The 26069-nt window shown below is 40.2% G+C and overlaps 1 protein-coding gene across 3 annotated transcripts; it reads right to left on the bottom strand.

Annotated features, from left to right (window-relative positions):
• Positions 1 to 24227, bottom strand: fam91a1 (family with sequence similarity 91 member A1). 3 transcript variants are annotated; one of them, XM_031296336.2, is made up of 24 exons: positions 23916 to 24227; positions 22981 to 23065; positions 22155 to 22306; positions 19114 to 19171; positions 16602 to 16669; positions 16047 to 16160; positions 15356 to 15446; positions 14518 to 14580; positions 14152 to 14258; positions 13955 to 13993; positions 11925 to 12037; positions 11380 to 11489; positions 10771 to 10883; positions 10565 to 10651; positions 10324 to 10453; positions 8222 to 8370; positions 7446 to 7580; positions 6085 to 6198; positions 5798 to 5870; positions 4781 to 4927; positions 4193 to 4294; positions 3861 to 3984; positions 3676 to 3745; positions 1 to 2342 (listed from the first exon to the last, which is right to left on the bottom strand). In XM_031296336.2, exons 1-24 carry the CDS (start codon positions 23985 to 23987, stop codon positions 2157 to 2159), a joined length of 2502 nt encoding a protein of 833 aa, XP_031152196.1. In that variant the 5' UTR covers positions 23988 to 24227; the 3' UTR covers positions 1 to 2156. The 3 variants fall into 3 exon arrangements, with proteins under 3 accessions (XP_031152196.1, XP_031152197.1, XP_035848706.1); XM_031296337.2 differs by having other exon boundaries at positions 4193 to 4279; XM_035992813.1 differs by having other exon boundaries at positions 10771 to 10880.
• Between the last annotated feature and the right edge of the window lie 1842 nt (positions 24228 to 26069).

The following is a 26069-nucleotide window of genomic DNA, read 5'->3' as shown; positions in this document are numbered from 1 at the left end:
TTTTTAGGGAGGAAAAAGTTTGTTCTTATTACATATTTATTTATATTTTCATATACTTTTTACATATTTATTTGTACTGTAATAATAACATGTATCTGGAGCAAGGATGGAGGAAGGGCATGTTGAAGGAATGTCACTTTCTGTTTTTTTTAACCCATTTAATTACAAGAGCATCATCATTATTCAGTCAGTCAATGCTATTCACAGTCCCATTAAACAAGCTACAACAAAGAGTTGCTATAATATAGGTTGACATATAAAACTAGCCTTTTTTTTTAAACACTGGTGGATGTATACCTGGGGGAGGATGGGGGATATCTTGGATGACCAAGCAACTACAACTAGATAACAGACAGGCAGGATGGGAGTGGGCTCTTATTGTGAAAGGTAGGCGTGTATTAAAACACACCAATAGTGAGGTGTACAATACACACGCATACACAACATACACACAACAGTTTGTACACAGTCATCATGCTTCAACGGAACCTCATGTTAGTCTTTTTTTTTCTTCTATTTCAGCATCACGGCATTAGAAACAACCACAAGTGGGTCAAAAACTGCAGGAGGCAGACACCTTCAAAAAAAGAAATAATCAACAAAATAGGTTAGCATTCTAATAAAAAGTACTCTATATTCTTGGAGCCACACTGAAAATTCATGACAGACTTCAGACACTTTTTGGGCCATCACAGCTCTGAAACGCTGGGCAAAGCATTAGCATTTCCATCCCATGGGTCTGTGACTGCCTTCACAGCGAAGTTGCCTTCTACTCTCTAGACTACAAACCCCATTTTTCAAAACATGGTGTAAACAGAATCCCTTGGAGAGTGTGGCGGGCTGGCCAAGAGTGCACTGCACTACACCGCACTGCACGCAAACTGGAGTCGATCCAGGGAGAGATACTGGCAGGCATCAGTGGCAACAGGCCTGGGTCAAACAGACCTGACTGTTCCAGTTCTATGCAATTAGTACACTTGGTTAATTTTGTCAAATTCTTGAACATGGGCAATGGTTGGTAGTTTGTGCCCCAATGTTGTTGATTTTATTGGTTACAAACACTCATTCAAATATCATCAATATCATTTATAAAATCTGAAAAAAGGTGAAAAAAAAGATAAGCAAATCAAATCCAGAGATTTGATCAAAGACCTGTTAGTTTTTAATTGGCTGACAGCGATAAGGCAGCGAAATAAAAAGGACAGTAAAACAGAAGATAAAAAAAAAATATATCATTATACATGAAAGGAAAATGGTCTTTGGTGTTCTCTTTTACTGAGAAAGAATGATAACAAAGAATTAAAAAAAACTGCAGTTTCTCTGATGACTGGTCAATTTCCAAGAGGAAACACTTTCTTGTGTTAAACGTGAGCTCTAAAACCATGTGCGCACTACAAGGGATCCAACGTTTTTAAAAGACATTACATGTCTTCTTCCACAGGTTTGGAGAAATCCTGCACAGTGCAAATAATAAATGCCCCCAATATTGACTACAAGTAGGAAAGTATTCTTTTATGGTACGAGTTGTGCAACAGTATCATGCATCAGATCACTTAACGTGAAACAACAGCAGGGAGGCTGCGGGGTCTGTATCTGGACTCTGTCTGGGAAGTCCAAAAACTTGGTCCTAGAATATGCATTGTCAAATGATTCCTGAAGATGTCTGTTCAACACTTCATTGCTTATTTTGTGGGTCATTTTTAGAACATCTATACAATTATTAACCACTTTACACTCCGCTCTCAAGGATCACAGAACATCCAGTGATTGAAGGGTAGTGTGGAGGGCTAGTCGGTGAAGAACAGCGCAAGTGTTTCCAGTTAAATGGCCTTACAGGTCATATGCTGTTGACCTGCATCACTGTTATATACTGTGATAATAGCACCACTCCAACAGATAACGATGTCTTGCTAAGAATATGAGGAATCACAGAGGGGAACAGCTAAGGGGGTTCAAACTAGTGTTGGCAACTCTGTCAGAAGGATGATTCCTCATACGAAAGGTGAATGAAGTGCTGGCGGGGCTAATTTTCCAACACCTGGATACTGATAGACAAGATGCAGGATTTGACAATTTCCTCAGTGAAAGGGTGGTCTTTTTCAATGAGATGATGTTTTTCCTTGCGACCAAATCTGGTGATTTTGAGGGCGGGGCGCTTATGAGGGTTGGTCCTTCTGCAGAGCTGTGATGTCCAAAGGAGGAGGGGCCCGCCCGCTCCACTCCCTCAACTGCCCGTCCTTGAAGAGGAGGTTGAGGGCGGGCAGGGGGACACCGGACTCCGCCGGGGGCTGACTGAGAGGGTTCGACACGCCACTGTCTAGGTCAGAGGGCTGGACGCCGTCCTGCCAACACAGGGCAAATGTCACAGATCAGAACACCAGATAGAATGGATGATATGTGGGACAAGGATACATTTGGGACACATGGGACAAAAAAGTTGGCAAAGGCTAAGTAGAATGGTTCCTATCTGATTTACACTACAGTATGTGGCCGCTTTTATAAAACATCCATCAGCACTTTTAAACACTAAATCGTGTGGTTTAAAATCTGTGTATAAAATATGCAGAAAAAGTAAGGAGGCTCAGTTACATCAGGAAGGTCTGTGACACAAAAGAGACAGGATGTTTTAACATTTTAAAACTAAAACTAACATCATTCACCATGCTGTTCCACTTTCTATTAAATAGTTTTTCCTTTCTGCTTCATTTTGTCTTGTTTTTCTCTTCTCTCTCTCCTCACCCTTACACACATCCTCACAGACTGAAACAACAACCAAAACATTTGCAAATCAACAGAATATCTCATTTCTAATTCAACCCAACTCCCACATAACCCTGTGTTACTGCGCTCAATTTTAACTATGGTTATTGTCTTGCATTTTAGTTTTGTTTGTTTTCTCCCATGTCCTTTTGTTTCTCCTTTCGACTTTCAGGACACCACATGTACAGTACAATACACACTTTATGTTTGGTATGTTAATGCTTTACTTTTTCCAATAAAACAAAAAAAAGACTTTAGTGGCTATATTTACATTTAATTTGAAGTCTCAAACTGGCTGTGGGTCATCTCATGATGAATATCTTTATGGGATTAGCAAATGTACAGTATCAAACTGTGGAAGAATAGTATTCTGTATTATTTAACCAATACTGATTCAAAACAAAATGTTTAAGGAAATAGCTGCCAGGGGCAGTCATGGTGGCTGGTAATTGTTTTAAACCTGTTATATCAAAATCATGACTTAATTATCTCATTATCTCAAGAATGGTAAATACTCTTTAATTCTGCTCATATTTATTCTTTTAGGCTGTTATTCCAAACAAAACATTTAATCATATTGCTTTTTCATGTGAAGCGTGTTAAATATCTCATTATCTTAAGATAAGAGACACATTGATGGTTCGCCCCACATTGTGTTTCACGTTGTACAAAAAAACCCTCGTCTCTCATAATGCCCTACTGTGGACTTGTACTGCTATTTCTAAACTCGATTAAACCAACAGTTATATAAGACGCATTTCTAAAAATGGAATCAGTCTTTAATCTTGATTAATTCTAACACTCGATGTGTAAAATTAAATTCCTGACTGCTGATATTTCCATTAGACATTGTTATTTCTTTTCAGTGAGTATTCTCAAGCGGCCACCTGAAGACACAGCAGTGAGTGTTTTTACCTGGAATGACTGAACAAAGCTCAACACCTTCAGGGATAGCTTTCGGCTCGAGTGAAGTAGCTCTTGAAGGCTGAAACAACAACAGAGCTAAAGTCTAGCACCGCTACAACACACGTCTTTACACTTTTCTCAATGCTTTAAACAAAAGTAAAATCTTTGAGGATGTTGGGTGGGTTTATTTGTACCTTTCGTTGCAGCACAGTTTGTGCGAGGCAATTTTTTGACACACTTTGCGGTTTAGCTCAGAGCTGAAGAGGGGCATGCCGAAGCACAGTTCGAGAGGGACCCACTCATCTTCAGATGAAAGGCCTAAAGAAAGAGATTGGCAAGGGAGAGCAGAGATGGTGATGACAATGATACATTACAACATGACACAAATACAATTAACACGGACATGCTGGTCTCCCATTCTGGTCTTTACAGTCTCTTCCAACTCTCAAACATCGGATTGAGTAACTTGAAGGGATTCTAATAGAAAAAGAAAGAAATATATACATTAACCAAAAAGTTGACTTACTGTCTGTCTTTCCTTTGCTTTCACCGTTGTTTTCTTCTGTCACGAGCTCAAAGGACTCAGTGCTGCCGTTGGTGTCCAGGCCTCCACCTAGATGGGTGTCGCCTTGAAGAAAGGCAACACATCTCCATCAGCATTACAGAGAGGTTGTTTCACAGCTAGATTACAGCTTGAATGCCTTTCAGTTAAGAGGCTTCATTAAATGCACAACTTTTTGAACCATATCTCTTTTGCTGAATAAATATCAGAGGTCTGTCAATTGACAAAAACTGTGCAAAACTTTTAAAGTTAAATAAAATCTGTGATCAATTATGTCAGCAACATTCAATCAGTAAATCTCAAAGGTAAAGGCTAATACTGTTCGATCCACGTCCATTAGCAAAGGCTATCACAATAAGGGATACAATTAGGCAGACAAACAGAATAATTAAACTGGACTGTGAGCAATCTTTATCTAATTTGCACCATCAGTATCAATGGCCATCAGAGGCAAGGACATTGTTACTAATTCAACTATATGTCTTGTCTCTCACGTGCAAACATCTGCATGTGCACACGGTAAAAAAAGACTTCCCCTTCCCCTTCCCCTACCTCTGCACTCAGTGCTGTCGCTGGCCCTCCGACGGTGCCTGTTGTTGGAGTTGAGCATGGTGATGTAGCCGCACTGGTGCTCCAAGTCCACGTTCTCCTTCAGCTTCTGCAGCGCCTTGTGCACACACATGTTGGAGTAGGAGAACTCTGCACAGGAAGAAAACAAACAATAGGAGGGATGCTTCAAGTCAGCACTGAAACTGATAAAAAGGTATCTTTATTATACTTCTATTAATATCTGAGTAGCATAGCTTTCATATAAAATGTGTTTCTCCAGACGGTGTAATATTGTGACAGCAAATGTATTAGGGGGATGAGTGTTAGTGTTAAGCTTCACACACAAATTCACAAGAGAAGGATTTCACAGGATTCAAATCCTTTTAATGATGTTTGATGAGTTAAACCCCTCAAAGCCAAAAAGTGAATATTTGAGTCACCAGAGAAAGGAGCACAGCTTGACTGAGGTTAATCATTCAGGCACAACATGGCCGTGACATTACACTAATATTTACATTACTAGTGTATTATTATATTATCGGTTAATATGTTAATCCTGCTGTATACCAAGAAAAGTCTGGCTTTTACCTCCCTGATCCCGAAGTCAAGGGATATGAATAGCAATGGGAAGTGATTGACAAAGTCGGCCATTCCTTTCTAAGATAGCCAATACTAAACTTAATTCTGTGGTTTTAAGCTTTTTGAGAGAATGGAACCTGCTCACAGAATGAAGAATGAAGAAATAAGAAGTGATGCTAAAATAAAGGGAAGAAATCTATTTGTCTTCCCTTTATTTTAGCATCACTTCTCATTCTGTGCCAATTACGTAAACATCCGATAAAAAGGCGCCATATTCAACTTTTTCAGTTTTGTAAAATAATGTTCTTTGCAAATAAATGTAAAAACCTTGCACTGAATTACTTTGATTGAGTGAATTGTTGTTGTATTAGCATAACATACAGGCTGTATGATGTCAATTACTAAGTGATTTTAAAGCTTTATCCATGTATAATAACTCACCTCCTTTCAGATCTTCTGCATCAAAAGGGAACGGGATGTGAACGGTTTCTCCATGGCCATGCATACCGTGACCCTAAGGGTTACACACACACACATACAGTACAGTTTATTAGTTTACCACAGTTTATATATTGCACCAAATATGTTATTGTTGGAAACACACGAGGAGTAGATACATAACATTAGATGATGCAATGTTGACAGGTTCAAATTCAAGCAATTACGCCAAAAGAATATCCTGAAACAACCGCTTTGTAAAATTGGAGCTCATGTGTGTGTGTGTTTACCTGGATTAGCACAGCAGAGTGTGTGAGGGCATCGTTGAGCATGGTCAGCACGTTGGATGTAGGCACAACCCCGGGGTCGTGACCCCAGGAGGTGATCAACAACCTGTCGTAGACCTGAGCGGAGATAAACGGGTTAAGGAAAGCATTCCGCCACAGCTGCTAATCACGGAAAGCATCTGTGGTGTGAAGGTGTACGGCATCATGGGAGTACAACAGCTCATCACTCATATCATTACCATATTGAGTAATGATAAATAAGAAGAATGCTTTTCATAGAATATAAAACTTGACTCTTGACACAAGGTAGAGGGAAATGTTTCAGTATGTATGTCCTCTACAATAATAATTACATATCTCAGTCAAAAACAAAGTCCAGGGCGCCTGGGTAGCTCACCTGGTAGAGCAGGCACCCATATATAGAGGTTTACTCCTCGACGCAGCGGCCGCCGGTTCAATTCAGACCTGCGGCCCTTTGCTGCATGCCATTCCCCCTCTCTCTCCCCTTTCATGTCTTCAGCTGTCCTCTATAAATAAAGGCTTAAAAATGGCCCAAAAAATAATCTTAAAAAGTCCAAGTACTAAGTAGTTCATACTGACATGGCAACTTGTCAACCTTCCACTACGCCAAACATAAACTGATTAAAAGAATTAAACCTCCACCCTGCGGCTGATTTTACATGTTATGATACTTGCAAGGCTTTCACTAACTGAGTCAGAGCTTATCCATGAAATGAAGGTTTTATTCTTTTCTGTTTTGGTAACTATGTTCAGCTGTGAAAAAAAGTTGCGAAGGAAAAAAATCCTACAGTTAAGTTCACTGTGAAGCAAAACAGTTAAATTGAATAAAATGACAAGTAGACTTTTGGCCCATTTGCATATTACTGGTCCTCCCTTGAGAATGTACTTCATCAAATTCTCTTTTGTTCCCTGTCCCACATTCCCAAGATAGTTAAACAATTCCAAGACCATCAGGAAGCGTTGGAGGGGGGGAAATGCAGGTGCATGGTGTGGTATGACTGTGATTGTGATGCGCCAGGTGCTTTGTTATGAAATGAAGATTGACAGGGACGAAGGAAACAGCTTTGAATTTTACCACCAGTGCTCTGATTACCAACTGTAACTGCGGTCAAAAGAAGGTCAAAATAAGAAAGGGCAAGGAGTTAAAGACGAAATGAAAAAGTGTCCAATTGCATCTTCGATTGGGCTCAAAATGTCACATATAGGGCTTTTCTTATCTGACTTCAAAGAACTTTCTTTAGCTTATACAGTTTCTTTAACAGCATACATTTACTTACACAACAGTGCACCTACAGTACACTTATTAAACCTACCTACCTGATTAATTATTAGTTTGGGCTAACCTGGAATAGCTCTGGCAGTTTGCGGAGTCTGGAGCCTTTGGAGAGCAGCAGAGACGGCGGGCCTTGGCCGGTCACATGGTACAGGTATAGCTTGAACCAGATGGAGCTCACCTCAGGGATGGCCGGTCCAATGTGCTGCAGGGAGAAACAAACATGAACACATACATAAGTGTACAGCAGCAGAGCTAATGCATACTCACATACACATCCTTAGACGGTTTTTCCATTTCATTTCTTACCTGAACACATACTTTAAATAAACAACAATGTTCTTCTGTCGGAGAAGCAGAAATTGAAGCTGCTTTTAGAGATGTGAGCAGAAAACAAAGAAGATAATTCATGGAATTCCACTTCACCGACTCCCAGCAGTGTGAGAATACACAGCAGCGTGAATGGCACAACAAGAGTTTAACTTCTTTCCCTCTGTCTCTCTGAGCTCAGCTAGAAAGCTGGAGTGTGGCCAGGCAGAGGAATTACTCATGAGCCTCGCTTCCCTTCCTTCCTCCCTTTCTCTCTCTTTGTGTAGCCTTGTTGTTGGGGGCAACTGCAGGCTGAGTGCCCACAAAGCATACACACACACAGTCACAAATCACTCCAGGCACACAAGTGTGTACACACAGCAAGAGGGCAAACACAACCAAACAGAGAACACACGCACAAACACATGAACTGTCGAGTTAAACACAAACACAACTCTAAGACAGTCAACATTTGATCCAACATCCCAGCGTGACGCACAGTATACCCTCTGCTCTCCCTCCCTCCAGGCGTCATACCTGAGGCGTGCAGCTGCTGATGGGTCTGATCTCATTGCTGAGCGGCGCCATTGAGACCAGAAGCTTGTAGTTCTTGTTGAGGACACGGCTGCAGGTGGCCTGGTCCAGACCCAGCAGGCTCTCACAGCGCAACATGTCCAAGGGGAAACCTGGTTCAAGGAAAAACCAAGGCCAGTTACAACTTCTATACAAAATAGGCTGGGATCCAAGTCCGAGTAAGTAGGTGTATGCATGTAGTATGTACATAGTTTGCATTCTTGTGTCTTGTGACGTGACTAAAGACTAGAGTAACTGCATGGATAGTAGAAGAATAGAAGTAAGCAAAAGCAGAACATTTTGGCTGTTTCCCCATGTTTCCAGTCTTTATGCTGAGCCAAGCTAACTAGCTGCTGGCTGTAACCTTATATATACACACCGGACAGACATGAGACAACTATTCCTTGAAATGAAAAGGAGCATAGGGAGACTGTAAAAAAAGATCCTGGAAATGAATCTGTCAAGTGTGGATACATCAAACAGTAACTGGGTTGAAGCAGTGGAACTCAGCCAGAAAGCACAATAAAGAATCTTTCTTTATAGCCGTGATGCTAAGAAGAGTGTTCTCTCCAAGGTGACTTGTAAAGAACGTCCTCTCAAAAGGACACAAGTGTCAACTTGGCATTTGTGGATTTAATAATCACCTCTTGCCTTCTAGATATATATCTAAGAGGCAAGAGGTGTCTATGAAGTGCTAATGTTGATAATTAATGGGCTAAATCAGTACAGTCAAGTTTCACAGATGCAATGAACTGGCTGAAACTCAGTCAAACTGTTCAAGGACCATATTTTTTATACATGTTACAACATAGAGTGGAACAAACCCTTACAAAGGCCAATTACAATATGCAACGAGACTGCATCTTCATACTGTATTGTCTAAAGGAGGTTTGGATGTTGATTTTTGTAATGCAATAATAATTTATTATTATAATAATTTGTATCATTGTGAGCTTAGTTCAGCTTCAGCCTGTGGGCTCTCAGTGCTCTCGCTCCTCAGCAGACGCCTGGAGCAGCAGCTGAGGACGACTGAGATAAGACAATCACAAGTGAGGCACTCTGCCAAACCAAACAAACAGCATCTGGTGGCACAACAGTTGCAACAAACTAAGAGAGATTTGCTTTGTCGTCATTGGAGGACTCACTCTCTCCTGCTCCCCCTAGAGAAACCAGTAGAACAATACAGCTTCACTCTGGATTTACTGGCATAATATGAACATATTCAAAAGAAACTATTTAGACACAGGTAAGGGACGAAAAAGACAGCAGAGAGAGAGAGTGACACAAGTTTGCCAAAAGCAGCACAAATAGAAGACCCACTTCCTCTTTGTTGCTTCCAGAAGAGTTTTCAGTCTTATCCAGAACCTTCACATGAAAATTAGGGCTGCATGATTTCTAATAAAATAACTTTTTCTTTACTTATTGATGTATTATTGAATACCACAGAGCAAGCTTAAGGAGTTGAATAGGAGTCATTTACAGTAGTTGTTTGCCGCAATTGTGGTAATGATAGCTCAGAATATAGAGAAATTGGGAGAAAGTTGTAAACAGCTGCTGATTGTTGAGAATTTTTTTAACTGAATTTCTCATGGTTTTTAATATTTACATTAATAATTTCTGTTTGTCACTGAAAATAATGAGTTGTGCTTTGAGTCATACACACATTTAGACACAAACACACACACTGTTCACTCTGTACGTCCCAGCTCTCACCTTAATATTCTGTTTGATTGATATTTGCAGGCATGAAAGTGATTTTGAAGCAACCATTACAAAATGTTGGCTGCATTTGTATCACAGATGATGTCAACTGTTGGCAACAAACAAACTACAAAGCTAGGGAAACTATGAACATAAGAGTTTCTATTTCATTAGCTTGCTGCTGAGGCTGCAAAGGCAGTAAGAACTTAAAACCAAAACCAGCATGCTAGCTGTGTAAAAATATACAAAAACAAATCTGGCCTTCAAGCTGCCTATTATCACATGTATAGAGATGTATGGCACCTGGACCGTGCATACATTTACCAATAAAGGGGATGAAAAAGAGGGTGCAACTGTAAACTTACCTATATTTGGGATATCAGGTCCTTGGTCTTGAGTGAGTTCTTTGTTGTAGCGCAAGAAAAGAATGGTGTTTTTCAGGGTCAGAGCATGGTCAAAGTAACGCTGGGCCTCGCCCTCTGCCGTGCTCTCCACCTGGAGACAGAAAATAGGAAATAAATACAAGTAGAGTGTCTGCGCGCATGTACACATAAGGCTATAATTTATTTTCTACTATTATTTCTTTGTTTCCATTGCTGGTCTCACCTTCTCTAACTCAGCCATGAAGCTGTCCAGAGTCTCATCAGACAGCTTACCCACCTCAAACATGGTCACTGCATGACTCTTCAGGTTCTGATAGAAGGACAAAGACACAGGAGATCACAATGTACAGTCCATGTCCAATTTACACTGTCTCTATTAAGCCTTTTAACATTGAGAAAGTGTTCTCATGTCCACATTCAGTCACTAACCGGAGACAGGTTGCCCATCATGAGAAAGGCTGTGAGAGTGGAGTCAAAGAGGAAGGCAATCCTCTTTGTGGGTGGAGCTGGGATGCTCAGGCTGCTTACGCTTCCTGTGTCTGCTACAGTGACACAGAAAAATAAAAGACATATAACAAGAGCAATAACTCTGTGCAGCAACATTAATGCATATAATAGCACAACTAATCATCATAAAATGAGAATATGAGCTTGTGAGCTTATGAAAATGGAATGTGTTCACTACCAAAACCATACCTTTTGCTCAAATAATTTGAATTGATTATTAACATGTAAATGTGGTTGATGAACAGCCACTTTGATAATATCCAATTTGTTAGTCTGAGCAAACCAACAGTGCTGCCTTAACATTCATAACAAAGACCACAAATGAAACATTTTTGGACAAACACCTATTAATGTGAGAATTGCTTTCAGAAGCGTGACTGAGCTTTCTTTCGGATTAATTATCACTGCTGCATACATCAAGATGGGTATTCAGTTGCATACACTGCAGTGTGTGTGTGTGTGTGTGTGTGTGTGTGTGTGTGTGTGTGTGTGTGTGTGTGTGCGCGCGTGCGTGCGTGCGGCCACACATACCTTGGTCCTCCAGACTGGTGGTGTCGGTGTCGGTGGCCGAGGAGCCCCCCTCCATGACAGGACTGCCCTGCTCCCAGGACAGCAGCATCTTCTGAGGGTCCATGGTGCTCCTAACACAGAGCCACACAGTGATTAAATAAAAGAGCAATCTCACCACAATCAAGCCCTCATGTGTAGGGGTTTATTAAATGAAATAAAATATTTTAACATGTAGAGAAATGTATTTCTCCTGATGGAGAGCTTAAATGATTTACTAGGTGGATGTAGGTGGACGAATGGATGCGGGAGACCCTGAACTGAACAGAACTGTAATTTTCTTCCCACATGACAGTAAGTATCCTAACATACCAGTATGTAAAAAGTTATTTAATTCAACAACAAAAAAATAAATAAACAAGCAAAATATTATTTCGTTAACTGAAATGTTTTGGGGGGGGAATTTTCTGAAAATAATGCAAGTTAACAGACAAACATGGTTCAACATATGGCGCCACTTCCAGTGTTTTGATGTGGTGGATGGTTTGATATTGGCTGCCTGTACATACTTGAGTCTGTTGAGAGATGGGGCATTCTTCCAGGTGGGGTGGAGCTGGTCTGAGCTGATCACCTGACCTTTCTTTACAGCGAAGCCAAGACGACAGTACATGGAAACTGCATTCTGATAATAAAAAACAGTATAACACAGTCAACTTTGATACAAACAATTCAGATACTCTTTCACTGTCATATATCATCAACCTGTGACCTGTCACCCTCCTGGACGTTCACTATTGAGGTGAGTTATACTTTAGGTGGGGAAAGACAATGAGAATGGGGAATGAAAGAGAAAGTGAAATGGATTGCACCACTTACTCACAGTAAAATGTCTGGCAGGAAAAAATGGTAGCTCTCCTTTTTACAATAGATTTCTTCCTGCATGATTGCTGGTACATCTCAAACATCTCAAAAGTGCTGCTCTTTTTATCACAGATTGTTTTTCTCCTACAGAACTCCATACTAGCTGCAGTGAAAATAACGGACACTACATTATCTACTTTTAGTCAGGTATGCACTTCAGAATTGTCTATACAATGTGAAGGATGGATGAATATGTAGTCCAAAAGATGTAATCACTTTACTTGGACTTGGTTCGCTGGTTATAAGAAGACTGCTTCTCTATCGCATAGTCGAATTCTACTGATGTCAATGTTGACTTGTGAGGTTCTAAAAGAGACTAAACACTAGATGAATACTCTTTTGGGAGATGCTCTCTCAATGCCCAACAGAATCTACATTAAAAAGTCATGACTTAACGTCTAGTGACTCAAACCGATTCAAAAAAGAAAGAAAAAGGTAACTGTGTCATTTTTACTAAACAGTTGGCAGGCTTTTTCATTATTTACAGTCCTCAACTTGCCTTGCCTTTAAATATTTGATTCAGGCTGAACAGGCCACCTCAGTCAAGTATAGTGGGCTTGATTGCTTTCTACACCTCAACACTCCTGAGGTGCAAGCTTAGGTCATCCTCTTATCATATCAAAAGAAGCTCAGTGAGGTTTTTTTTCCCCAAGTGACTCAGGCCATGAGGCCATAACACAAGAGACAGTTAAACTCACGAAGTGATGGGAAAAGGCTGTCTTGCACAAAGGAGACCTCTCAGACATCTCAATCATCTCTGAAGTTACAGAGTTTCTCCTGGAGAATCGCTGCAACCGCTACCTTCAGGCACTTCTCTTAAATGCTGCTTTACAGCGGCGGGAATGGAATGACACCGAAGGACAAGGGAAGTTCAGCTCTTCACACTGGAGGTCGCAACACTGAGAGGGAGTTTGGCTCCATGTCTGATAGAGAGTGAATAGCAAACTGGGGAAAACTGGGTCAAACTCGAGCACCAATTCAACTGGAATGGTGCTGCTTAGCTCTCTGGTAGAGTCATGGGGCATGATGGATTCAACCAGAAACAATGGGTGTGTGTGTCACAGTCTATCTCTTAGCTGTATGTCTGTGTGAGTGTGTATGCAGAATGAAACAGCCAAATTGTGCAGAAATATCTACTTGCTGGGCTACATAATATCCCTGCTTGCACAATGCACACAATTTCATTTGAACTGCCTACAACCAAAGAAAGACAGCAATGCCAATGTACTTCTGTGATAAAATTATATAATATATATACTTCTACAACAAATTGCCGTTAGTCAAATTTAAAGTTACTGGAAATCACATTCAAATGAATAAGGAATTGAAACTTAAATCTCAATATTTGGCTACAAAACATCAATTAGCAAAACATGAAAAAGGCTGATTTTTATTCCTCTCTGCTACACTCTGTGCCTTCAAGTATACAGAGAGGCAGAAAGGATGTCTCAAAATCTGTTATAAACCACAGTGGAACCAGAGGAAATTACCTCCCCGTTTTGTCAGTGTCAATTGTAGAAAGCGGGGCCATATTCCCCAGATCTACTTTTTTCCTTTCTCTTCCTTTCTCCTCAGGTATGACTCCTGGAGGGAGGGAGAGCTTTCTCTTCTGAAAAACAGTGCTTTCGTCTCTACAGTACAATAGGACTCTCACATTCTGAAGCAAGTGGATACCCACCTTCACTAAGTCCAAGTCAATCTCCAACACATTCGCCAGCTGAGAGGCACAGGGGTAGGAAGGATCAGGAAAGAGATGGAGAGAAGAAAAAAATCTCAGTTGAAAAGTTGATCGATATAAACACACACACACACACATTCATTTACATTCAATGAGCACAGCAGGCGAGAACAATAAAACACATTTCAAAAGCCTACCTCCGCTACATTTGTCTGCTCATCAATGGACACAAAGATTTTGTAGAGAAGCGTTTCAAAGTAATCGCCTTGGACGCGGTTCATTACAAAACCTTCCAGCGGGGGCACTGAAAGACAACAACAGTTTCAGCTGTACAAACATTTCCACAAACATTTTCTTTTTTTTTTTTACATTGTTTTATTTTGAAATTAAATTGTTCTTTTAAATACTGTATGTATCTGTAATAATAGCATCGTTTCAGGTCAGTCGATTAGACATTGGAGGCTGTTTAAAACACACGCGCACACGCACGCACACACACACACACGCGCACACACACGCGCACACACACACACACACACACACACACACACAAAGTGATGTACCAGAGATGCAGCTGTCATCAGATATTGGAACATCCAAGTAGATGAAGCCCCGGTTGTACAAGCCTGGAATAAAAAACAAACATACAATAATAGTCTGTTAGCATAACTGACATAGTATCCATTAACATTGTTGTTGCCATTTTCAGAAAAACAAATCTAGTAGTTTTTGGTTATGCATACAACTTTCTGTTCTGTGTAGAACAGAAAATTGCACATATGAGAATGGTGAAAGAAATTCAAGCCGATCAAATTTCATTTGAACAATTTCTTGTATTCAAATTGCCTTTGTCTCCTGTATTTATTTGTATTTGTTTCCACTTAGTCCCCAGCACTCCAGTGGCCGAAGTTCATGACTGTCAAACTGTGCTCTAATTAACATTTAGGCTGCATGAACACAACCTCAGTCCCTGTGCTTCATCAGTATTAGCAACTATGCCCACACTTTAGCTGTAAAAGATGTTTGCCCATTGGTAGCTGAATTTCAAAGATGCAAACTCATTTATCTATTAACGCCACCAAATCCCATTACTATTATTTTCCGGGGAATAGTTACATTTTGAAGGTTAGTTCATGCTGTACCAGCAGGCAAATATACCGTAAAACCAAGCTGAAACAATAAATCCAACAGAGTTTCAAACAACTCTTTCTGTCGCCAACTGCTATTGCACTTTTTAATGATCTGGTCTGCTCTGCACTTATATACTGGTGTGAGATTTTGGTGCAAAAGGATTGTAAATCAATTAAGAAAGTATCTCTTTTGTGGCAACTCGTTTCCCACCCTTACATCCTGTTGAAACAGGATGTTTGAAATAGGAACATAACGTGACAGATTACTCACTTAAGACCACGTTGTACTCTGTTGATCCAGCCAGCTGAGGACCAGAATCTATCATCTTATCAATGGCTTTCTTCTCTCCTGGAGAACAGATCTGTAATTACACACAACAAAAACACAACATTAGAGCTACCTGTACATGTGGCTTTGTTTATAAAAAATTAAAAAAAAATCCCCTACAGTGAACAACAGTGATATTGCAGTCTCTGGGAGGATGAATGCATTTGCATATAATAACTGTGTGGATTCCTTCTACTGTTTTCCAGTGTTTCTTTTTTCTTTTTCTCATGGAGGGGAGAAAAACTGTTGGGAACTTGGCAGGTATTTATTTTCAGTCAGGTGAGATCTCCCCATGCAGTGCAGGGGCTCATGGTATGAACAATTGTAGCTTGGTGGGTAACGTGTATGAATTTCAATGAAAGCTCAGGGTAAAAGTAATTTTAACACACATTATTCTCTCCCTTATTTTGTAGATAAAGGATACATATAATGTACATAGAAGGAAAGGAGAAAAGAATGAACTGGAACTTCCTAAATCTATTTGCTTGATAGGAAGTTAAATATCTTAATGTGGATAAATGTGAATGTTGTCCTCTCTCCTCACACCGTATCCATCCCAGCCTGCTTTCACTAAAAGTTAAATATCCAAACGCATGCCTATCATCAAAAGAAGAAAAAAATAAGCAAACCTGACCCTGATATCATCCTCGGTGATGTATCCCGTATGTGCCGTCCACCATGGCTCCACAGAGATTTCCACTGGTTTGGCCGGTAGCAGGTCCCGCGCTGATTTCCTGCGAAAGAATTTCTGACAAAGGAGACAAACGGGGAAGCAGTTGAGGTAAGATTGAGTCACTGAAATCTGAATAACATGGCTATTAAGTGCCTAATATTGTAATTTTTAAAATGTAATTATTAAAATGGTGGAAAAAGATTTCCAAACTATGCAGAAATGTTTTGTTAATGGTGTTTAAGCTTGAGTGCGCTACATTTTCTGGCTATTATAGTCACATGTATGACGCTGTGTCTGCACATTGAGAATTGCTATGCAGTTTGTTGTTGACCAGCTAATCAGGGGAGGTACAGCTGGACTAAATATTCTAAATCAGCTGGACTAAATACTAAAATCAGTATTCCCATATGCATTTTTACACCAAATGTGCTAACAAGAACAAATAAATGAGCCTAATGTATGAAGTTTTGTTCTATAAATGATCATTTAAAAGGCTTTATTAGAAACATGTCTTACTTTGGAAGACCTGCACTGGTTCATTAGGTCTATGTATTGGTTTCTCCCGATGCCAAGCAGCCGCAGACCTGTGGGATGATGAGAAAAGGAGGAAGTCAGTAAAACTTAATTATGCCTCAGTAACTGGCCATGAACTGATAATCACTGCTCTAAGGCAAATACATCTGGCTGGAGCGCAGCTGCAAGTGTCTCTGGCATTTTTTCAATTACAGGCTCTGAGAATTAAAAAAAAAAAAAAAAGAATTACACCAAAAAAATTACAGAAGTTTGAGAATTAGTTTTTCTGGATATTCCAAACTTCATATTGGATAGTTACTTTGGAGAAAGAAGAAGCTTGACGAGTAGCAACAGTGACTCATCCAAATTCATCCAAAGGGAGTATGCCAACACAAATACCCACACACCTTCTCTGAGACAATCCCGACACACACACACACACACACACACACACACACACACACACACACACACACACACACACACGCACTTCTAGTCCATCTACCAACATACACAGAGTGCATGGATTTTTATCTGTAATTAATTCTGGCCCATGAAGCAAACATTTCATAGCCTGTATAGTGGTAGAGGTATGCATATTTTGGCTCTAAATTCCACCTTGCCCCCTCCTCTAGCCCATGATGCATAGGCCTGGAAGGGGCATAGCAAAATGTGCTGGGAAGGCTGCCAGTTCAAACAGAGACTAGTCAGGGATGTTCACATTTCAGCCTTCTAATGCAGCAGAATCCTACATGCATATCCTGCTGTTTCACCAAGAATCAGACGCAACACACAATGCGCCCACGTAAAACTCTCTCTCACAAACTCTCACTGCCTCTCCATCCACCCACTTCTGCATGACACACTTCTAAAGCTCCTCCAGGGAGATTAGAGGAGAGAAGCCCCTGCAAGCACAGCTCTGACGGCCCACTGGCAGCCTTCTGTCTCCACAGCATGAAGGTCCTGTACAGCCAGGACTCAGTCACTCACAGGCCAAACTTTGGCCTGTGAGTGACTGGAGTGACTGGAAGTGAAACGGGCTTTGGCAGCCAAAGCCCGTTTCACTTGACAGCAGAAAGTCTAAGAATGCTACAACTGCCCATACACTTGACTTTCAGCTTTGAAGCAATCTTAATCTGATTTTACAATAACTTCTGAGGAACACAGCTCCATTGTGATGTAGTGAGGAGTAATTTTGATTCACCATGGAATGGGATATACTGTATATCAGGCAATCCTAAAACCACTTGGCCAGTGCTCTGGTTTGGTTATGGAAATACAAATACATGTTTTAGGTGGATTAGTAATGCTAGTCAGTAGGTTTTGAAAACCATTTCTCTCATAAACCATGAAAACCAGCAAATCGAAAGAAAAAAAAAAGAGATGCATCTGTCAAGAAATATGAACAACATACATATGATACTCCTGCCAAAAGGCTGGCATCCAGCTGCCAATCGTTATCTTTATCAACAGACAAAAATAACCCAACTAAAAAATATTTAGATTGGCTTATTAATTTACTTCTGAAATGCTCTGTGTTAGAAAACCAGTTTTACAAAAGCAGAAAAAAACATTTCCTAAAGCTGAAGATGACGTCTTCAAATTGCTCGTTTTGTCCGACCAACAGTCCAAAATACAAAGATATTCACTTTATTGATACAAAACAGAAAAACTGGGAATTCTCACAAGCTTGAACCAATAAATGTTTGGCAATTTTGCTAAAAAGAAAAATTACATTAACAATTTATCAAAACAGATAACTCAAATAATCGGTTGTTCCAGCTTCTAGTTTTCTTTTAGGTGCTGAAGAACTTATATGCACAGTGAATAATGCTACAATGTCAGATAACCCATGAAGATTCTCAGTTTAAAGTAAGAATTTGAAATATCGTTCAAAAATGGTACCCTGAATTCAATACCGGTTCCTGAACGATAATGTTTTCGATAAAAACATTTTTTAATCCATTTTAACAAAAAGAAATTACAACATTATTGTACAAATCTTTTTTTTCAGCTCCTTTACACCTATGTGAGACAAACTGTCTTCAAGCTTCTCAAAATACCACAACAAACACACATGTGTCCCGTCATTGTCACTGCATGCCGCTACGACATGTACCATTAAACAGACAATCATAAGCACTATTGGATCTAGGTACAAGAATGCTGCATGCTTATTGGCTCACTGACGCTAATGAGATTTACTCCTTAATTATTGAAATTTGGTATTGAATGAGAAGGCTTTTTTTTCGATACTCTACCCTCCACTGACCTCATGACCCTCATTAAATCCCTAAGCTTTCTGAAAACTTCTGATCTGCATCTTTTCACTGTGACTGTTCTCCCACCTCATACACTGACAGCCCTTCAAAAACAAGAACTGGGAAAGATGTAAAAAAAAAAAAAAAAAACACAGAGAGAGCAGAAGTGGGAGGTACACAGAACCCCAGTAAAGTCATTTCAACAGTGTGGGAGAGAAGGGGGGAAACTGAGAAAAAAGAGGGAAGGAACTCACAGTCAGCAGCAGTGAAGTTGGGCAAGGAGTCATAACTCTTCTCACTGTTCATAATATCCTGGAGGTGCAAAAAAAGAAAGGAGAAAGGAGACAGGGAAAAAAAGAATTAAACTCATTTTCCTCTTTCCCTTCCTATGTCCCTCTGCCTCTGATTAATAACAGGATTAGCAGATCTGGGCGGCCGTGCTAATTTCTACACCCCATTTTCATTAAGTGCTTAAGACGGATTATCAGAATATGACATAGCCTTCGGCAATTCAGTGGCCACAATTAAAGCTCAGTCAAGTTTTTGCATAGGAAAGTGGGTGAAGCCTTTTTAAGTATAAGCTGAAAACTAAATGGTTCGTCTTTATTCATGTGTATAAGTTAAGTCATTAGAAAGCACTGGGCATATTAGTCTGTTCTGATGAAAGGGGAAGTATGCTGAATGTGGATCAATCAAATGTGGCAGCTAGCATCTGTACACACACCCTCTCTGTGTAAACACACAGGGTGCTGAAGTTAAGGAAATACATCGGAGGGCATTACGCAAAGAAATTACACAATGCATATATCTGTAATCAGATTCAAGTGCAACAAAACAAAGGTAACCAAATTGCAAGTGCATTACTTTTATTAAGAAATCATAATCATAATATGTTATATGGGTTACACTACCAGCCATGTGAACACATGAGCTCAGTCTTTGTAATCTAATTGATAATGTCAGAAGTCAAGGAGAACTGGCTGGTCAAAGTCCCAGACAGGCTGGTGCTTTGTGAGCCTGACTGTGCCTGCCTCAAACAACAGACTGGCCTTCATCAGGGAGAGTGAGCCATCATGCAGACAAAGCCAAACAAACTGACTGCAGAGCAAACAGCAAGATTTTCTCAGGGTGTGTTTTTCCTGGGATCAGTCCTCTGAGCTGGTAGTACATGAGGCTTCACTAGACACTGACTGACACCTAGTGCCTGACTGATGCGAAGTTATCAACATGGGATAGACATTACACAACATGCTCTTCTAAAACTGCAGAATATTTTATAGACTGACTAAATATATTGGATAATGGTGGTAATGTATGACATGTTTCACATTCTGTTCCTTCTTTTTTTTTTTTTACATGCAATTGACATTTAATTTTAAGTGTATGACTAACTAATGCTAGCCAATGACATACAGACATTTCTACTCTATACATACTGACTATACAGTAAAGGTGTAGCTGTACAAAAGGATACCTTTTAGTAGATCTATTCAGGTGTACCATGACGTGGTATATTTCCAAGTATCAAATTACACAATAAACATGGCAGCAGGGGGCTGTAAAAAGCTCAGATCCTTCTTATTATAATGGCTTCTTAGATTCCCTGTTTTGTCTGAAACTGCCATTTCCACAGTGGTTTCCAGGGATGCCAAAATAGGAGACATTGATAACTTAACAGAGACTGGATGTTTCTAGGGCTGGGATGATTTGTCGACGTAGTCGACGTAAACAATTACGTAAATGCGTCGACACAAATAATTTGCGTTGACGCGTCACGCCTAGAAATCTATAAATGACCGGCTGCCTCCAGCAACAGCGTAAGTATGGATTCCTCGCAAGTTCAACAACACGTTGAGAAAAATGCTCACACACGATCTTCTAAAGTGTGGGAGTATTTTACTCTTAGTACTCTTAATGCCAACAACAACGTGGTAGTCTGTAGACTTTGTAAAATGCATCCCTGAGTCAGGATAACAGCAGCAAAACTCCGTAAGTTCTGCTCACCTTTTTGTCCCTTTCCCTCCCAAGTAGAGTTTAGATTCTCTGCCCGAGCCCGAACTTGACCCATGAGCCGGCTCGGGCCGATATTTCCCGCCACTATCCTCGGGCCGGGCCCTTCATCAAGTATTTGTGTTTTTTTAATCATTACTTTATTAGCCTAATTGGGTGGGGAGAAAGCTATGCCTCTCCAGCTTCTCCCGTAGCTCTGGGTATATGTCCTGCACTGACTTGAGTGTGAGGTAAACTGTGCTAAAATCGCGTCTCCCCCCATCTGTAGCACTGGCTTCGATAATTGTCAGGTTAAAACGTGCTCAGGCTCATAATTCCAGTTAATGTGTCGGGCCAGGCTCGGACACAACATGCACTGTAGACGTGTGCGATTATCAACATAGTGACAGGGAATGTGTTCCCAGTAGTAGCCCAACGGTACGTTAGTCTGTTGATTCGTTTTAATGCCCCGCTATGACTTAACATCAAGCATCATCAAACGTTGTCAGTCGACAGTGTTATTTTTTTGGTTTCCCATAATCATGAGTGACCCAATTGATTACAGACTGTTATATTAGACACTCTGCAACTTGCCTTATGTTGGATTTATTTGATACATCTGATTTCATATGTTGCTAAAATTGCACTTTTTTTTTTTTTTTTTTTTTTTTTTTAAGATTAAAGGGAGAAGAGCTTGGATGTTAAACAATAGCTTATTCATTATTTTACCTACTACTGTTAAAAAAAGCAAATACAGGCTACTCTTTTGCACTTGCTCTGTTTACTTTAAGTTTTTATTTTTGTATTCCTCCTAAACGTGACTTTATTTTGTTGTTGGACTGATAGCCTACATCTGGCTTCAGGTTGCACTACAAATTCATTTTACTTGAACAGTGCAGTGTTAAACAATTTTAATAAATAGAGATTTGAACCTTATTGAAAGTTGTTTTGTGTAAATTGTTAATAAATGAGCAATGGGAAAATAATCGCTTATTGAAAAATTAATCTTTAGATTAGTCGACTAATCAAAAAAATAATCGCTAGATTAATCGTTTAAAAAATAATCATTTGGGACAGCCCTAGATGTTTCCAAACCAATTAGAGAATTTTTGGTGCTGCACAACAAGAATTCCTGCTCTTTGCTTTTGAGTTTACCTAGCTCATTGTTCTGAAAGCACAGGTGCAATTGTGAAATCACCATTATGTACTATATGTACAAAGATAGATTTTCAGGTGTATGAGAAGCTCCCCACATCAAACACCCATCTTCCCTTTTCTGTTCTGCAATGCAGCAGAAGTGGTTTACCTCCATGATTCCTATGTAATATGAAAACGGAGTGACTCGCAGCCCTTTGACCATGATGTCAGACAGGTGGTAGGGGTACAGCATCAGGTGGTCCCGGCTGTACTTCAGGAGCTCCTCATAATACTTGCGCTCATCCTTCCTCACGTGGCGCACTGCTCATAAAACACACACAACAGTCAGGTCACAACCAGGGCTGAGTGTTCATACAATAACACTAAACCAGATCAATCCAGGTTAAAAAAAAAAAAAAAAAAAAGTATTGATCAAGTGCTGAACAAGCTCCAGAAGGTCACAAGGGAAGTAAGACAATTAATCACATAAAGTGTTTATTATTAAAGCTATTTAGAGACTATTGCACATTATTTTAAGAGACATATTAAGGATTATTACAACGTATAAATATCACTCAATCTGCATTACCTGTTCATACACATGTACCAAGAGGGGAATCAAGTATTACTGTGATTCCAGGTATATACCTGTGATATAAAATGTTTGTTTACAAGCTGACCGGGCCTAGTGCAGTTACAATTTACACTAAACTGCCAGTTTTTAAATACAATAAGTTAAGGCTAATACAGACCAAATAATGTGATTTATTTTTTGCAGGGCATTCGTAGGCATTCGTTTTAGCTAAAAGTACCTGATGTACTGGAAACTGGGCATTCATTTGGTCAGTCCATAAACTTACTCACATGCCTTATTCTTGAGCTATTTAATGCAAGAATATTTGTTTGCCCTTTGTCTTTTAATCTCACAACTAATCATGATGTGTCCTACAGTACAAGTATGTTTAGCACTGCCATGAGGGACAAACTTAACTCACCTAGGTTATTGCGGAATCGAAGCTGGTTGCGGATGCTGTACAGCAGCACATGTTTTTCATACTCACGCTGAGAGTTCCCCAAACTCTGCAGAGCAAAAACACACAGCACACAGGTGAGGATCATGGCTGGATTAACTTTCAAATGAGTTACTGGGCCCCTTTTAACCACACTTTCCTTCCCACTGTCTATGTAATGTGTATAATTTCCCACACTGGAATATTTTCTCACCCCAATTTACCCATCCACATTAAATTCAGTTTCTTTTGTCGGTGTCATTATAAAATAATAAATAAGATTCTGAAAACTTGGTGCATCCCTAATATTTTCAGTTATATAGGCACAGATCAGTTGACACACAATAATGCCTAGAAGTCTGGGTCCCCTGGAGGTATGGGGCCTCTGAGCAGTTGCCCACTTTTTCTGCTTGGTAATCCATCACTGGTGAGGATGCACACAGGGATGCAGGCACACAGGCATGCAGGCACACAGGGATGCAGGCACACAGGGATGCAGGCAGGCAGCTCAAACATCAGCAAAAAGCTGCTGTAACGTTATGTACATACACCCGCCTCCACTTCACCACGATATTTGACGTATAGGCACAACGTATGCAGGAGGAGGGATTTATGCAGATTATTATTAAGCAACCTTCGCAATATTCGACATTGCAAGTACATCCACGCGCTAAAATCATGTGACGCCACCTATCAAAAGGTCTGTCATGTGATGCCAGTGTAGTTAGGGGCTGTAATGTAAAGATGGCCAGCTGTGGCTCCGGCTGAATGGTGAAACCCCTGCAGAGGAGGTTAGCGAGTCGTGCGAAGCTGACAGCTGCTGTATGACAGAGTGCACCGCGGTGACATTGACAGGTCCACCCCCAGGACACAGCGGTCTCCCCCTCACCTTGCCCTGTGAAAACGTTAAAACATGGTACCTGTTTGACATTAGCTGGGAGCTTGGTCCACGGATAATTCTGCCTGATGTGAAATTCCACGTCCGTGTTCATCGCTAGCTAGCTGGCTAAAAGCAGAATCCCTCGAGACGATCAGAAACGGGCTCTCGGGCAGGTCCACGGTGACTTTACCCCCCGATACCCAACAACCGAGCGAAGCGACCCCCGAGTTGAAGAGAAGTTTTATCCGGTGATTATTTTCCTTTACAATAAAGGGTCACTTCCTTGTTGTATTTTCGAACAAGCCGTTCGTCACGCTCGTGGCTACATTCGTCACTTCCTGTCGAGGCGTGACATTGGATGTGAATGGAGCTCGAGAGCGAGGTGACAAATGTGAGATGATGGGACTATCAAACCTTATTTACGTCATGTAAAATAGTGTTCTCCGTGCATCTCAAAAACTCGCCTCAAATGAGGTCTATTTTCTTATTATTTATTATTATACAAACCTAATGAAAAGAATAAGCTAACAGTTGGTCCACCATCCCATTACGTTCCAACGACAGTTTTATTCCATAATGGACCAATATGTCATATATTTACTTTAATAAATCCCAAAATGATTGATGAATTGGACCTATAGCCTATACGTTCCTCTTTTTTTTAAAGCCTATCGAATTTCCTCAAACAGTGGGTCATTGTAGTTTTTAGCTAACATTACTCAACAGCAGTAAATAGTGTAGCCTATAAGGGACTATTTTCAGTCACGGTTATGTGGGATTGACTCAAAATAAACAACAGTGCCAGTGTTTATTCACCCAGTGTGCCTCATTGATGTGTTTTTAATGAACTCTTTAGCTTTTCTGCAGCAGGAATATTAGTGGATCAAGAAAGTGAAGTTTTAAGCCAGTAAAATGAAGCAAAAGTGCAATGCACCTCAACCTGAATTTATTAAGAAACTGGTCTTTGTCAGATTTTGAACTTGGCCCCTGAAGGAGTCTGCACACCATTACCTATGAGCATGAAGCTGTCACTTGGTAACTGGTAACAGAGTGTAGGATTTCACTGTGTGACAGAGTCCACCAAAGTTGCGTGTGCTCACATGTCATGATGTCTGACTTGCTGACAGCTCACTATCTTGCAGCTTTGTCATTTAACCTATCCACATGTAACTCCAGTTCCTTGTCATATGCCGCTAAACAAACATGTCAATACTTAATCTCACTGCCTCAGGAGCTGCAAGGAGTACAAGTAAAAGAGGGGCTGAAGATAAGCCCCCCTTGTGAGTTAAAGAAATGCAACTTAGAGATATCAACTGTGAGGAAAAGGAGCCTTAAATGCCTCAGAACCATATCTCTCTCCGGAAGGTATGAGTGCAAACATGAGGTTATGACATCAAAGGAGGTGTAGTTAATTTCTCCTTTAATCTTGCCCACCAGTGACTTTAAATAATGTTACAAGAGATTCTATCCAGAGTAATTCATACCTTTCAGCAAGGTATGAGAGTACACTGCTTTTTCCTCCCTATCACTGTTTCCCAGCCTTTTTGGCTCCTGACTCATTATAATGAAGCAATGTCTACTTGTGACTTCTTGTCAGAGGTTCTGGTTTGAATGTGGATATGAGCTGGGAGCAGTTTTCCTTCTCAGGCTGTTTCATTTGAAGAATGTGTATAGGCCTTAAGAGGTGAAGGTAGACATAGATATTAGACAAAAAGGTCTGCATCAAAAAAACATAATTTTGTTAACATAGGTTGCAACACACTCATAACACTGTTAAACATCTCCATAATATCAAGGCATTTCAATTCGAAACAAGTTGACGTAGAAGTAGTCTTGTAATGATCTTAAAATTAGATTCCTCTTGGGACCCCCAGGTTGGAAACTCAATATCAGCTAAAGAGTTCTTCACGCTGTATTATTCTATTTTAATGGGGTAGTATTTTTAGAATGGAGCAGTATAGTAAAACAATATCATATGGATTATCAAACAATGGCCTCAAATACAATCACAACTTGATTTCATTGTCCAAATATGCCAATAAGACCACAGTACATATATCTCCACTATATCCAGGATTGAGGGTTTTGTGTGCTATTTGGCAACGTGACACATACATGGTCACATGATAACTGACACTTAAACAGGTGAGTAGAAGTAGTCGTAGTAGTAGTAGTAGTAGTAGTAGCAGTAGTT

This window comes from Sander lucioperca, chromosome 16, assembly GCF_008315115.2.
Source record: "Sander lucioperca isolate FBNREF2018 chromosome 16, SLUC_FBN_1.2, whole genome shotgun sequence".
Classification (NCBI taxonomy): domain Eukaryota; kingdom Metazoa; phylum Chordata; class Actinopteri; order Perciformes; family Percidae; genus Sander; species Sander lucioperca.
Note: the sequence above shows the minus strand (reverse complement) of the source record. Positions and strands in the feature narration are given on the sequence as shown.